A 14,733-nucleotide genomic window follows, 5' to 3' on the forward strand; every position below is an offset into this window, starting at 1 on the left:
CTGGTTCTTGCTAACAGTTTATTGTGACCCCATTCAAGTTTATTCATGAATCCCCATGGAGGGTCATGACCCATAGCTTGAGAAACTCTTGCTACAGAAACAGCTTTCTTTGATTTATTATGTTTCTAATATGCTGGCATCATCCATGTAGCAATTTAAGCAAAAGGGTGGTACTTAGTATCATAAACTTCCCTCACCACTGTTTTTGAATACCTTGCTTTTGACTGCGCTACTTAATTTGCACTTTATTTTACATCATTAACAACATTATTGAGAGCAACTCACCATCCATCAAGAAATAAGATGAGAATATGTTTTACATTCTTTATTATTCCTGGAAGTATGTGATTGTGCTGCTTATATAAATATAAGAAATGTTTTTGCTGCTGACAGAATTTAAAGATCTCCAAGAATGATCACTAAAAGGCATTTTGTGGGAAGCTTAATATTCTCTTGATAAGTGATTATGCTGTACTCTGATTTGTTCACCACTTGTACCACTACTGAGTGTAACCCTAACATTTCTGTTCCTGGAACTAATGGGGTTACTCACTGAGGGAGGGTTTCCCCAGAACGAACAAGGATGTTGAAGGCCAGCCCATCACATAATAACTTTAATGCTGAGTAGGAAGCTGGGCAGAAAAAAAAATATCCCTTAGGTGACTCAAGTACTTAGGCCTGAGAAACTAGCCACAGTAAGTGTGATGGATTACTCCATTTCACTACATCAAGAGTTGTAAATTACAGGATAGTGGCTGGTTAGTCTTCTTCGTCCCTCACCTGAATTGGTTCTAGATACATTTAGGGCAGAGTTTCATTGATCTGCCTATAGTTCATTAATCATTCATGAAAGATCCTAGCTGTACCACAAGACTACCAAGACAAAACAAGTTTTCAGCCAGTAGTAATCACATTCAGGTTCTCAATCTCCAGAGACAGTATCTCCTTTCTCCATCCTTTATTGCAGTGAGCCAGAGCTTGGGAATATAAACAGCAAATATTCATGTTTCAGTACGTGTTAAATGAGCTACCAAAATTACCTGAAGTGTCACAAGTTGCAATCTGTTGTTGAAGGGAAATCAAAGAGGAAATTAAATACTTTCATTGTAATTGGGACTGAGCAGTGAGGTAGTGCACTGTAATTGGGACCATGCAGTGAAGAGAATGGACTGAATACAGCTCTTGGGCTGGAGATCCAGGAGTGCTGAGTGGTCCCCAGATTTTTTTTTTTTTTAATCTAGTTGGAAAAGGATTGCTTCATAAACTGCTGGGCTTGAAGGCATTTTTGGAAAAGAAGCAAATGAGAACTACTGAAGAATATTTTATGGGGCTTGGAAGAGTGTCTTGGAGGCACTGCAGACAGATGATGGATGCATTTTCCTTTACATCACTCAGGGCATGCTTTGGCAAATATAAGCCAATAAAATGACCACTGGTGACTCACACATTTTGTTTTCCATTTTTCCTCTAATCACTGTTATTGGAAGAGAGCTCAGTTGTGGCAATTGTGTGGAGTTACACCAGGTACAGCAGAGACTTCACTGAGGCAAATATACACTCTGAGTTCATATGCATCTTACTGCACTGGATGTTACACATTTGTCTGTGAGATGGAGCTGCCTTCTAGCCTCAACACCGTCCCTGCATTGGTGTTTATGGACTGTGATCATGATTTAGACAAGCTCAATTAAGATATGGGACATGGACACTAGTCCAGAGGACGGTCATGAAGATGATCAAGGGCTGGCACACATCTCCTATGAAGAGAAGCTGAGAGAGCTGGAGTTATTCAGCTGGAGAAGGGAAGGCTCTGGGGAGACCTTACAGTAATCTTCCAGCACTTAAAGAGGGCCTAAAGAAAAGATGGGAGGGACGTCCTTGGAGGTGTTCAAGAAACATTTGGATGTTGCACCAAGGGACATGGTTTAGTGGGGAAATATTGAAGATAGGTGGACTGTTGGACTGGATGATCTTGGAGGTCTTTTCCAACCTTGGTGATTCTACAGTTCCTATGATTCTGTGACTCTTCATCAGGGATTGTAGTGATAAGACAATGGGTAACAATTATAAACTAAAAGAGGGGAGATTTAGGTCAGATGTTAGGAAGAAATTCTTCACTCAGAGGGCAGTAAGGCCCAGAGGCTGCCCAGAGAAGCTGTGGATGCCCCATCCCTGGAGGTGCTCAAGGCCAGGTTGGATGGGGCCCTGGGCAGCCTGAGCTGGTGGGGGGCAGCCCTGCCCATGGCAGGGGTTGGGGTTGGGTGGGCTTTAAGGTCCCTTCCAACCCAGACCATTCTGTGATTCTGTGAATTCATTGTGCAGAGAGCATTCACTCCAAGGCACGTTTTCTAAACATGTTCTCTCTCCTCCTGAAACCCTTGCCAGCTTTCAGCATTCTCTATGAGGAGTGCAGAGCTGCACTGTGTCACAATGGCATTCCCATCAGGTCTCAACAGAGAGGCAGTGAAACCCCTTCACACCCACAGACATGTCCTGCTTAATGCCCCGAGTCCTCCTGACCACAGGAGCTGTGCAAGGAGCCCAGTTCAGGTCACTGATCCTACGTGATGTTTAATGTGCCTTATGTCAGTGCAATAGTCTGGGCTCTGTGCTGTTCCTAGAGGTTTTGTTTGAGGATCACTTTCCAGTGTGGATTTTGGAGGGATTTAAAATCACTTGTAAACTGCAGTTTGAGTGTTTCTCTGTAAATTTGCAATGTACATGTGCGAATGTGAGTTTCACTGTCTGGTTGATATTTATTTAGGATTTACAGGCTGTAAGACTTAGAAGGGTCTCACTTCTTTCCCCTTTTGGAGTTGGTTATCATCAGAACCACATCTTTTAAGAAACCATAAAACCCTTTCTGGATTTCATGATTTCTCCAGGCCTTTCAACACCTCAGTATTCATTTTTCACCCCGGGGTTTTATTATTATATTTTTTGGCGTACATTGTTCTTTCTCCTCTGCTTTGCCCATTAATCCTTATTAATCTTCAGGGGCAGCACAATCTAGCAACTTGAACATGGCACCTGGGACTGAAAGACCTGAGCACTAATCCTGGCTTTGCAGCTGACTTCCATGTGGCTTCAAACGAGCCACATCTCTGTCTCTGTCTCCCCGTCAATCCTACAGAGATAATAATTCTTACTTAACTGTACCTAAATACCTCTCAAGGGCATTGCATTAGGTAGTTAATACTTGTTAAGTGATTTGGCTCTCCGAATTACTGTATAAGCAGCATGGGTATTAATCATTCAAAATTTTATATAACTGTGAATGTTGAGTCTTCTGCTCTGCATCTGTTCAGGTTTCTCCTGAATTCTGGCCCTGACCAGCACACAGCGTTTCAAGGCAGATGAGTTCACTTTTTCAGATGAGTTAATGCTTTTTAGTGGAGACAAGCAGAAGGTCCTTGGTACTTTATATTGGTGCTTGGAAAGTCTTTGATGCTTTACACTAACAAAATAGTTAATTGTCACCAATGCTGGAGGAAGGTCTCAGTCATTGCAAGCAAAGCAAGGGCCATATTGGAAAACATCCTTTGTTTCCAAAGAAGTAGTCTCCTTATCCAGGAAAAGGCAATGTAGTTGAAGCACTGCTTACACTCAGGGTATCTCAGGCAAAATGCCAGTGTTATGCCAAAGGCTTTGCAAGATTTGGTGGGAAGTCTGAGGGGAATGCAAGCCTTAGTTCCCTATATATTGGTAAATCTGCCCAGTGAGGTGCTATGGCAATAGTCTATGAAGGATTTCTTACTACCCAAGTGGTAGTGCTTGGATTGTGCTAGAAGTAAAAAAGAAAACAGAGGATAACTTCCTAAGATGATAGAAACCAGTGGGTCACCTCCTGTGGACTTCAAAGGAGCATGATTTTGTGCAGGAGAAATTGTAGCAATGGCTCCTCAGTCCCTTTTATTTAAATGTCAGTTTTGATAAATTAGCCAACATCTATTTGCTCCAGGTGCACAGCAGAAGCTCCCTGCAGCCCAGAAGAGGCCCATGGAGGAGCAGGCCATCCCTCTGCAGCCCATGGGCACTGCACAGAGCAGATGTCCATGTGTAGCCATGGAGGACCAACCTGATAGCCTTCTATGATGTCATCACTGGCTGGGCAGAGCTCAGAGGGCGGTCATCAGCAGCACAGTGTCTGGTTGGAGGCCCTTAACTGGTGGTGCAGGGAGAGCAGTGGACATTATGTACCTTGACTTCAGCATGGTGTTTGACACCGTCTCCAACAACATCCTTGTTATGAAACTTAGAAAATTTGGGATAGATGAATGGATGATGAGGTGGTTTGAGAACTGGCTGACTGCCAGAGCTCAGAGGGTGGTCATCAGTGGTGCAGGGTCTGGTTGGAGGCATGTAACTAGCGGTGTTCCCCAGGGGTCGGTTCTGGGTCCAGTCTTGTTCAACATCTTCATCAGTGACCTGGATGAAGGGATAGAGTCCACCCTCAGCAAGTTTGCTGATGACACAAAGTTGGGAGGATTGGCTGACACACCTGAAGGCTGTGATGTCATTCAACAAGTCCTGAGCAGACTGGAGAGTTGGGCAGGGAGGAAGATGATGAGGTTTAATAAGAGCAAGTGGAGAGTCTTGCACCTAGAGAGGAATAACTGCATGCATCAGTACAGGTTAGGGGCTGACCTGCTGGAGAGGAGCTCTGCAGAGAGGGACCTGGGGGTCCTGGTGGACAACAGGTTGGCCATGAGCCACCAGTGTGCCCTTGAGGTCAAGAAGGCCAATGGTATCCTCAGGTGCATTAAAAAGAGTGCGGCCAGCAAGACAAGGGAGGTGATCCTCCCCCACTACTCTGCCTGGTAAGGCCACATTTAGACTACTGTGTTCAGTTCTGGTCTCGTCAGTTCAAAAAGACAGAGATCTCATTGAAGGAGTTCAGCAGAGGGCCACAAAGACAATTAAGGGTCTGGAGCATCTCCTGTATGAAGAAAGGCAGAGTAACCTAAGTCTGTTCAGACTGGGGAAAAGAAGACTGAGAGGAGATCTGATTAATGTTTATAAATATCTAAAGGGAGGTGGGAGGCAAATGGATGAGGTGGTGTGTAGCGATTGGACAAAGAGTAGTGGCTTAAAACTTGAACTTAGGAAGTTCCGTACTAACATGCGGAAGAACTTCTTTATGGTAAGGGTGACGGAGCTCTTACAGGAACAGGTTGCCCAGAGAGACTATGGAATCTCCTTCTATGGAGATGTTTAAGACCTGTCTGAATGCCTACCTGTGTGACCTATTGTAGGGTACCTGCTTTGGCAGGGGGGTTGGACTTGATGATCTCTTGAGGTGCCTTCAAACCCCTATGATTCTGTACTTGTGTGAGGAGCCCATGAGGCAGCAGTGGATGAGGCCCAGAGACACACAGCCCACGGATAACCCCGCAGGAGCAGCCTGGGCCAGAGCTGCAGCCCATGGAGAGGGGCCTGCGGTGGGGCAGGAAGGCTGGAGGAGCTGCCGCCCGTGGTGACTTGCGGAGCAGGGGCACAGAGTAGTGATGGAGGAGTGACAGAGATAAAGACTGATTGCAGCCTCCATTTCCCTATGCCAAGTCTGTTTTGCCTGTGACAGTAACTAGCTGGTGATCTCTCTGTCCTTATCTCAACCCTTTAGCCCTCTTCCATCCTATTTTCTTGTCCTGTTTCATTGAGGAGGGGCAGTCAGTGTGGTATGTGGAGTTCGGCTGCCCATCAGGGTGAAGTCACCACACCTGCCAGCACCTCCCCAGCTGAGACTGTGTGCCCAGGGGGAGCAAAGCTGGTGGGGCTGGGGCCAGTCCTCACTGCTCTGCCTTCTGCTTGCCTTGTGCAGGGCTGTTGCTAAAAGCTCACAGGCTGACAGAGACAGACAGATACAGCAACAGAGAAACAACACGGTAGGGTAAGCAAGCACGTGCCCTTTGAGCTCCTGAATGTGTCAGGGGTATGTTCTCCTATTACAGCCTATAATAGCTGTGGTATTGCAAACAACCTTAATTTGTGCTCTAAATTATCTGTGGCTGTGGGTTATTTAACCGTCCTCCTGCAGGCACGCTGCAATGAATTTCCCTGAAGGCAAACAGAGGCTTATGGCCACCCCTGTGAGGGGCACAGGCCCAGAGGCGGTGGCTGACTGCAGCAAGGGCTTTCCCTGTGGCAGCAGGAGCTGTGAGGTGGTGAAACTAATTCAGTGAGGTTTTACAAATGTTTGTGCAAGGATGAGGGAAAGCAACCCTGGAGATGTAGGGGATAATCCCTCCTTACGCCCCAAATCAGCAGGCATTGCTAAATCAATTGCATCAGAAGATGTTCCTATCGCCATCACAACAGAAATTCATAGAGGAATTCCAGTTCACCAGGGAAGAAACTAACCAAAGACAGCAAGAAGATGGTTAAGGAAGTTACAGGAGGTAGTGGAAAAAAAAAATAGCTTGGAAAAGGTGATGCCAGAAAGAAGAGGCGGACCTAGAAGTTGTACTCAAGCTATTACTTAGTTTAGTCACAGCATCAACACGAAGAGATAAAGAAGAAGCGCCTGTATTTTATTTTCCAGTCTATTTTTAGAGATTCACAGGGAGATCAGAGTGCTGTGTCTGAATTTGCCCGGATTTTGTGCATGTCCAAGAGTCAGGCTGATCCTCAACCTTTTTCACTGTCATCCACGGTGGCGGCATTCAAATTTAGAGCTTGATCCTGCCTGCCAGTGCATGACGGACAGGGACTCTGATTTTGTAAGATAGGCAGTGATGTGAGCCAACTTTGGCAGGACAAGACTGAGCTCTTATTTTGTTCCAACTGACAGTTTCAGTGAGGCAGTCTTGGTCTTCTTGTCATGCGTGGTAGAAGTGCAAATTTAGATGTCACGGAGATTATAAAATCAGAGCTGGCAAACCACAGAAAGGCTTGGCTCAGCTGGCTTAAACCTTGCTCTTGATTTTAGTTATGTTGGATACCAAAAGGCATTCTCTAATACACAGGAAATAATGGACTTAGCTGAGTTAAGCAAGGCTGTTATAAAGGCTGTTCCTCCGGTCTGAAAATGCACTCATGTTGCAGTGACAGAGGGCAGAGCAGGCCATTTGGATTAAGTACAAAAGCACCTGAGGGTCCAGCTATTCCTTAACCCTAGACTTAAATTTTTCTGTTTTTGCTTATCTCTGCTTTGCGCAGTTTTGGTTGCAGTTAGACTCGCATTGGGCAGAGTTTATGAAGTAAGTTTCCCTGACTCAGTGGAGTGAGAAACTTCTCATCAGAAAGATTTTTCTTCAAGTTTATCAGAGCATGTTTTTGAAAATTAAGCTTATTTGCAGCAAAGATACAGGTTCCACGCTTCTTTTCTTTCCTCAGGACTGTGTTCTCATCTCTAATCTTCTGCTCATTTTCACTTCTGATCAAGCATTGAGTATTGCACTGATGAAGTGGTGAATAAGGGAGCACAACACTAAAATGACTTAATGTGGTTAAAATAGTCGGACACAGCATATGTGCACGCAATTAGTGCTGCCCAAAAATAGTCTTAGTGATGAACAGGGCCATGCTGTAATTTGTCTGATCTGGATGCTCCTTCTGGATGTACCTGGCTCTGCTCTTCACTTGGCTGATACAAGACATCAGAAAGCTTAGAAAGCGTCATCGTACCAGAGGAGGTCTGATGGAAAGAAAGCTTGCAGCCACTTTGTCCCTTCTGCAATTGCTTTCAAAATCCATTGCAGGTTAATTCAAATTAGCTGGAATATTAGATTCCATATGAAGAAGTAGTGCTTATCTAGATTCTGCTAAAAATTATTCCTTCTGGAAGAAAGTGTATATGTAATTGTTCATTTCAGGGTAATGTGTAAGTTTTTGATGATTGTTGGTCCGTATCCAGATAGGAGAGGGAAAAGTCCTGCACCTTATTAAAAAGGTCTTTAAAAACACTCTATCTCACTTGTTTCTGGCTACCAGTGAAGCACAATTTTTGGACTTGATTAATAAATCATTTCCCAGTGCTACTTACACAGAGACATAGGCACAATGACTGCCATTGACCACGGGGATGGACTTTTACCCTATTGCTTCAATGGGGTGGATTTGTTTGGCAGACAGCTCTGCCAGAAACAAGCATTTTTTGTGCTGAGACCTGCAACAGACATGTGATGAGGGGAAGCATGGGCACAGAGGTTCCCGCTGGAGCTGTGGGAACAACCTGAATTAGCTCTCCATCTTGGCCATGGCTAAGAAGCATGGATGTACCCCTGGACCAGCAGCTCGCTCTGGCTGTCCCCAGGCTGTGATGGGTAGGGGCAGTCCCTGGAGGCCCTGGCAGCTCTAGGTCAGATCATGCTCCTGAGACTTTATTTCTCTGCACTAAAGTTGTTTCTCATGACCTTCCTTGAGGCTACTCTTCCCTTGAGGTCTCCCATGGAGGGGTATGGGCTTAGTTGGTTTTGGCCACCCTGCAGAAGGGCTGGGTGGTCTCAGGCTGCCTGAGATCGTGCAGGGGATGCCTGTCCCTGTCCCTTCAATGGGAGGGCAGCGCCTTCCTGGCAGGCATTGCCTTCACTCTTTTTTTCATGCAGGGAGAAAACCAGTGAGCCCAAGAGCATCGTAGCTCACTGCCTTCCTGCACTCCATGTGCCATGGGTATCCTCAGCCCCCACCTTTACTTGCTGTGGCCACGAGATGTTTAAAAAGAGGGAAAAAAAACGGGCTACAGCTCCATTTTTCCTTTCAAGATACAGCAGGGGATTGAGTTTGGAGCTGCGTTCCTTGGAGGGTGTTCTGATTGCTTCTTCAACTTCTGTTTATACAATTTTACAAAATTTTGGCAGGAATCAAGAGCACATACCAGGGTGTTGGCTTTTATGAATCTCATGGGATGTGAAAGTCAAGCTGACTGGATGAACTTTGGTTACATATTCCAGACAAGCACAATGACTCTATTTATTCAGACTTGGCAGCCAGAACGCAGATTGACTCTGTGGGTAATAAATTTTCACAGCCACAAAACTTCAGCGGCAACCAACCTGATCCCGCACAGAAAAAATGCATGCAAGGAAGCAGACTTGGGCTGCAAAAATATGTTAGATTATTATTCCATGTATGTGTACCAGTCAGTTAATTTATTTGGCTATTGATTGACAAGAATTGCACAAATGAATCTAGGGATCTTTTCCCCTTAAAGGAACTACTTACTATTACAAAATTTTCATATTGTAGAAGGACGAGTAGAAGCAAAAGAAGAGAATTGTTCATGTTACAATTGACAACCTCCTTTTAATATTTCACCCAAGACTGATTTAAGTTATCCAGTGACCTCTACAGAGAAGAGCAGGGTATTATAATGGGGACTGCTTCATGTGCTGTGCCACACTTCAAGGAGCCAGAAGGCAATAACTACTACAATTCAGCATTCTGAACAATCTTAAGTACAATTTTGACATCTTCATGCTACAAAGCTTCAGATGCTTTCTGGGAGAGATGATGATGAAATTATTACACTATGTTATAAATCAAAATGAACTGGCTCTTTAACTTGCAGATTTATGTTAACCACCTTGGTATCTGTTAATTGCTTGCTCTTCAGATATTGATTGGGGATTAAAAAGTGTATTTTCTTCAATCTGTGTGATGTAAAATATGCCAACAGGAAATTTTCCCTCTGCATATTAGATCCTATGATCACTGCCTGTAAAATTAAAACGATCAGTTTAAATGGATAAACTATGCTCATTAAAGAGGAAAAATACATTTATGTAATTAAAATTAAGAGACTAATATGTGTGGATAATGTCATTACTGTGGGCACACACACACTCGGCTCAAACCCAGCCTCCTTCACCTCTCTTGGGTCTATGAATCTTGCTACCTTAATTGCTGGCACTGAGAGAACATTTGGGATCCCGAGGCTCTTAATCATGCGTCTGTCTTGCACTTGGCCTCTCTTGCCCATCGCTCATATTCTCTGGGTCAGGCACAGCGCTCCAAATACCAGCCATAAGGCTGTGGTAGCACCTGTCCCTGTCTGCACTGCCGCAGAAACTTTCCATTTGCTGCCTGGCAACTTCAAATGCACGCACAAAATCACCTTCTAAGTTTTCAATCTTTTTTACCCCAAACTTCTTCATCTAGGAATTAACAAAAAGAAAAGCTTCCCAGCTCTTGCACAGCTCATCTTCAGCTGTTTAAGAAATGGGACTACTTAAATGAGTATGATTGCTGAAAGGTCAACTAATTCAGTAAGAAATATCTGAGAATCACTCATGTATGGTTCCTATCCCTTCATCTTTGATTTCCTTCTTTCCTGCTCCCGAGCTCAGGAAGAGATCTGAGATTAAAGAGCTTCAGAATTAGAAAGTGAAAGAAAATGGGTTCTTCCTCTGCCGTTTAGATGTGGATCCATGTCATACATAACCTGTGAATTTATTTGGAAGAGGAGGTCTGTGTTATTCTTTTTTGGGCCCACTTCCTGCTTGGTAGATGAAAACTTCATCTTTTGTTTATCCATCAGACACAATCACTTAGGGTTATTTGTTAAGCAAACCTGCAGGTCTCAAGTGAGGATCTGCAAAGCATTTCGTATAGACAGAGGCAACCTGTGCCCCCAGGAACTTTTTATCTATACAGCCAAGTTAGAAAAAAAATGCAATCAGTCCATTTTAGAGAGAGGGGGAACCAAGCCAGGGTAGTTGCTAAAGGCTGCTTGTGTGATGACTGGCACTTAGCAATGGGACCTTTGCTCTGCTCCTTGCTGTGCTGGTGGCAAATGCTGCCTTGGCTCTGGGTGCTGGTAGTATAGAAATAGTATAGAAGTATAGAGGAGAAAGTCTTGGGCTGGAGCAACCACACCATGAAGCTCTGGTTGCTTAGTAAAGACCTGGTGTGGCACACACAGTGAGAGCAACCTTAACACAGGCTCTCCCAGCTGCAGAATGCTCAGCATTAGGGAGGATCCCACCTTGTGCCCTACCCCAGGGATGATGTGTGCCTCCCATCTCTGCTTCCCCCCCTTCTGAACAGCTCATCCCCCTGCCAGCCCCATGGTCTAACCGTGTGCCACTGTTATTCTTCAGACAACCCTTCTTGTCCCTCACTGGACATCTCCCTATGCTGTCTGTGTGCTGTACTTTAAACTATCTAGACAAGCAGGAAGAATAATTAAAAGTGAAGTGTTAGGGTATGAAATGCATTAAACAGAAGGAAATTGTATAAATATGTAAATAATTGAATCCATGTGCTGAATCTTCTTAATACAATAAAGCTTTGCTCAAAATAGATGAAATAATGGTTTAATATAAATATGAAAAGGCTTTTACTTACTTGTTGCTTGGAATATATTGTAAAATACAAACTTCTAATAACAAGAGTTAAAATAAAACCTGGAAGAGCCTCAGGCCTACATACCTAGAGTTATTTGCCTAAGGTCCTGAATTTCAGAAGTCTAGATAGCTCCAGTTATCCTCAGTTGAAAAAAATCACACTTGAAATCTATGTTACATCCCAGCCTGGAGCCACTTGTGAAGTGCAACCGGCTCTACTCTGGTGAGCATAGACCCCCAAACCAAAAAAAAAAACCACAGCTCTCCTGACCCATAGAAAACATTTGGAGAAATACGTGCTCCCAGACGGACAGTTTGGGTTCTTTAAAGCCCAGGAAAGGACCCTAGTGACTGTTCCATGGAGGACTAGCCAGGGTTCCAGGCAGGTAGGCTGCCCAGGGGCTGGCTCTACGGCCCAGCTTGTGCCCGAAGAGTTTGGCCTCAACCCTTAATCCAAATTCCTGTTTCTTCCCTCCTTGGCTGCTCTTTAAAACAAAACAAAACCCACTCAGGAGGAGACTGATACAAAAACCTTCTGGGTTGCATCAAGGTAATAAATCAAGACCCCTGCAGAACACTCCCCACAAATACAGCAGTTAGCACACGCAGTCTGGCACAGAGCAAGAACATCTGTTACTCCATTTACAGTACTTTCATGTATTTTGATAACCTTGATGTATATTTTGAAAAAGCATTAGCAAAATATTTGCAGTATCTCCGTCTCAACAAGAAACATGCTGCAAGTTACACGGTTCTTGTTTGGTTCTTACCTGGTCATTCTCTTCTTCATCACTGCTCAACTTGAGGTCATCTTCCAGCATTCTGGAAAGCAAGCAGTAGAATCAGTTATAATTATGATTTACCAAAATATTTCAGATCTCTGAGCTACTCAAAAAAAAATAATAATTGAAATAGAAAATATATTTTGTGCCAGTAACTGTAGAAGTGACACCGTCTTTGTAATTTTTTCTTAGCCAATTCCTATCAACTTCTTAATTCATTTCCTACTATTGGTGCCTAAGGGAAAATGTTTACTAGAGTAATAATGGATTTTGCAAAGATTATTGTTATTACAATCACCGACAAACAATTTTTGCATGCTACGAATTATATTTTTGATGCTGACAGGTCAGTAGTCTCTCTGAAAGGAAAATTTTGCTCCGCTTGGCGTTGAGCTCACAAAACACAAGTAGATATTTACACTGGCAGTACTGCAGCACAAAATAAGATTCACTGATGTTTCCCAAAGGCCATTTTTACTTTATTGCCTGGTTGATGTAAGATTGACATTGACTGAAACGATTAAAACAGAAATACATTATCTCAGTGCACAGGAGTATGCACAAGGAGTTCACGGTCATATTAATATAGAAAATAACGCATCTTTTCTAATGGGGATTTCATCTTCCTTTCCCATAACCCTTCCACAATTTGCTTCAACTGGCTCTCAAAAAAGAGGAGTTTGTCTTTACTTCCATGCATTTTTTACTAGCTAAGGTTAAGTAACCAGCAGTTAAAGGAGTTGAGGAGGTGCAAAGCTTTCCCTCAGTGCTTGAAAGGTTTTCAAGAACGGGACCTATTTTTAAAAAACACTCCCGTAATAACAATAATCATTCAGAAAGTTGCTAATTTTTCTTGCGTTCTGGGAAAAGGGAATCTGTAATTTAGCCTCGACTCCAGAAGAAAGCTTGGGGAACAATTTAAACACATTCTGTGACGTGGGTGGTCCCTGGAGTGTAAATATATCAAGAAGACATATGTAGTAATTTCAAACCACCTCCTCGTTCTTGTGCCTGGATCTTCCAAGAGTGTGCCTGAAAAGCGGGGCTCTTAAAAGGGCTGCATGGTGTGCCAGCTCTGAAAAGAGCTCAGAGCCTCTCCCTCCTCCCTGAGACTGGTGGCTGTGCAGCTGTGTGCGCAGCCGCTGCTGTCACAGTTGTGTCCCTGTTTCCCTGCAGCACCTTCAGGAGGACGTAGGTGTACCAGAACAAGAACAGGGGCAGAACAGGAACTCTTGCTCTCTCACCTCTTACAGACCCATGCCTTCTTTTCCCCTCATTTAATTGTACTTACGCTGAGATTTTCCTCTGTAAAACCAACACAGAAAATTCAAAAAAATCTTGTTGCAATGCAGACACCTCCATACACCCATTAAGTTGACAACCTTACAGCAAGACTCTGGTGTTTTCTCAGGAATTACGTCCATGGGCAGGAAAACACTCAGCAAGTGGGACAGATATCTAAAGATACCTTTCAATATCTAAAGGGAGGCTACAAGAAAGAAGGGGACAGACTCTTTACTAGGATCTGTTGTGACAGGACAAGAGGAAACAGTTTCAAACTAAAAGTGAGGAGATTTAGATTGGATATAAGGAAGAAGTTTTTTACAATAAGGGTGGTGAGGCACTGGAACAGGTTGCCCAGAGAGGTGGTAGATGCCCTGTCCTTGGAGATGCTCACGGTCAGGCTGGATGGGGCTCTGAGCAACCTGATATAGCTGTAGGTGTCCCTGTTCATTGCAGGGGAGTTGGACTAGATGACCCTTAAGGATTCCTTCCAACTCAAACGATTCTATGATTCTATGAGGTGCATGGGTTTCATCTCCCAGGTGCTGAAATATGGGAGACAAAGCTTCCCATAAATGTTGTAAGATCCGTGTTGGCATTGGATCCCAAAGTTTACAGGGGATCTTTTGGAACAAATAACATTATAGTTACTCTTTTTTTTTTTTAAGTCAGATTTGTTTGGGCATTCCCGAGAAACTAGTGTTGGAAAATACACAGAAAGCTCCAATCTGGAATTGAGCGTTATGTCATTAAATGTGATGAAATCTGCAGGGATCGTTATTTAAGCAAAGAGAGATCTGCTTATTGTTTGAAAAGTAAAGCAATTGCGATGTCGCTGCCCATAATTCTTTCGTTTTAGGTGCTTGAATCCCTGCTAGAGAGGAGGTAGTTTAGTACATTGTTTAAGACTCAGCTGGTTATCTCTTCTCCTAAATAGAAGCTGAAAAACAAAGCTTATAATAAAAAGTTTTAGGTAGCTCAATGTTTTTATTAGTGCCCCATCTTTTTGTGTCAGTCTAAAAAAGCGTGTATGGTGAGCCTGTGGTTAGATGTTACTACAAAGCTTTGAAGGCTCCAGGTTGTGGGGAACACGAGTGGGCTTTAGTCAAGACAAAAGATGTGTGTGCAGGGATCATCCACACAAAAGGAACAAGAAACCACAGTGCTGGCCCACTGAGCTTCCCCTGCTTGTATATCTTAGCCTGTCTTTATTTTTCTTGTCTGTTTCTCATTTTAGAAGTGCTGCTTTCCAAGAAAAGCGCTGCCTGCTCAGGGCTTGTGGCCCCTCTTGGAACTACTGTAAGTGCACAAACAATCCCCGAGTGCTGGTGATAGGAAAAAGCAAGTCACCTTAAAATGATTTCTTGCTTGCTTGCTTTTTC

General features: G+C 43.7%; 1 protein-coding gene across 2 annotated transcripts in view; it reads right to left on the reverse strand.

The window, feature by feature from the left end:
* The window catches only part of AFF3 (AF4/FMR2 family member 3), a 328,318-nt gene that overhangs the window by 81,992 nt on the left and 231,593 nt on the right, over positions 1-14,733 (reverse strand). For both annotated transcript variants that reach the window (XM_021413240.1, XM_021413250.1), the window contains exon 8: positions 12,056-12,107. In XM_021413240.1, the coding sequence (XP_021268915.1) occupies positions 12,056-12,107 (52 nt within the window). The remainder of the gene's footprint in view (positions 1-12,055; positions 12,108-14,733) is intronic.

Source organism: Numida meleagris, chromosome 1 (genome assembly GCF_002078875.1).
Source record: "Numida meleagris isolate 19003 breed g44 Domestic line chromosome 1, NumMel1.0, whole genome shotgun sequence".
NCBI lineage: Eukaryota > Metazoa > Chordata > Aves > Galliformes > Numididae > Numida > Numida meleagris.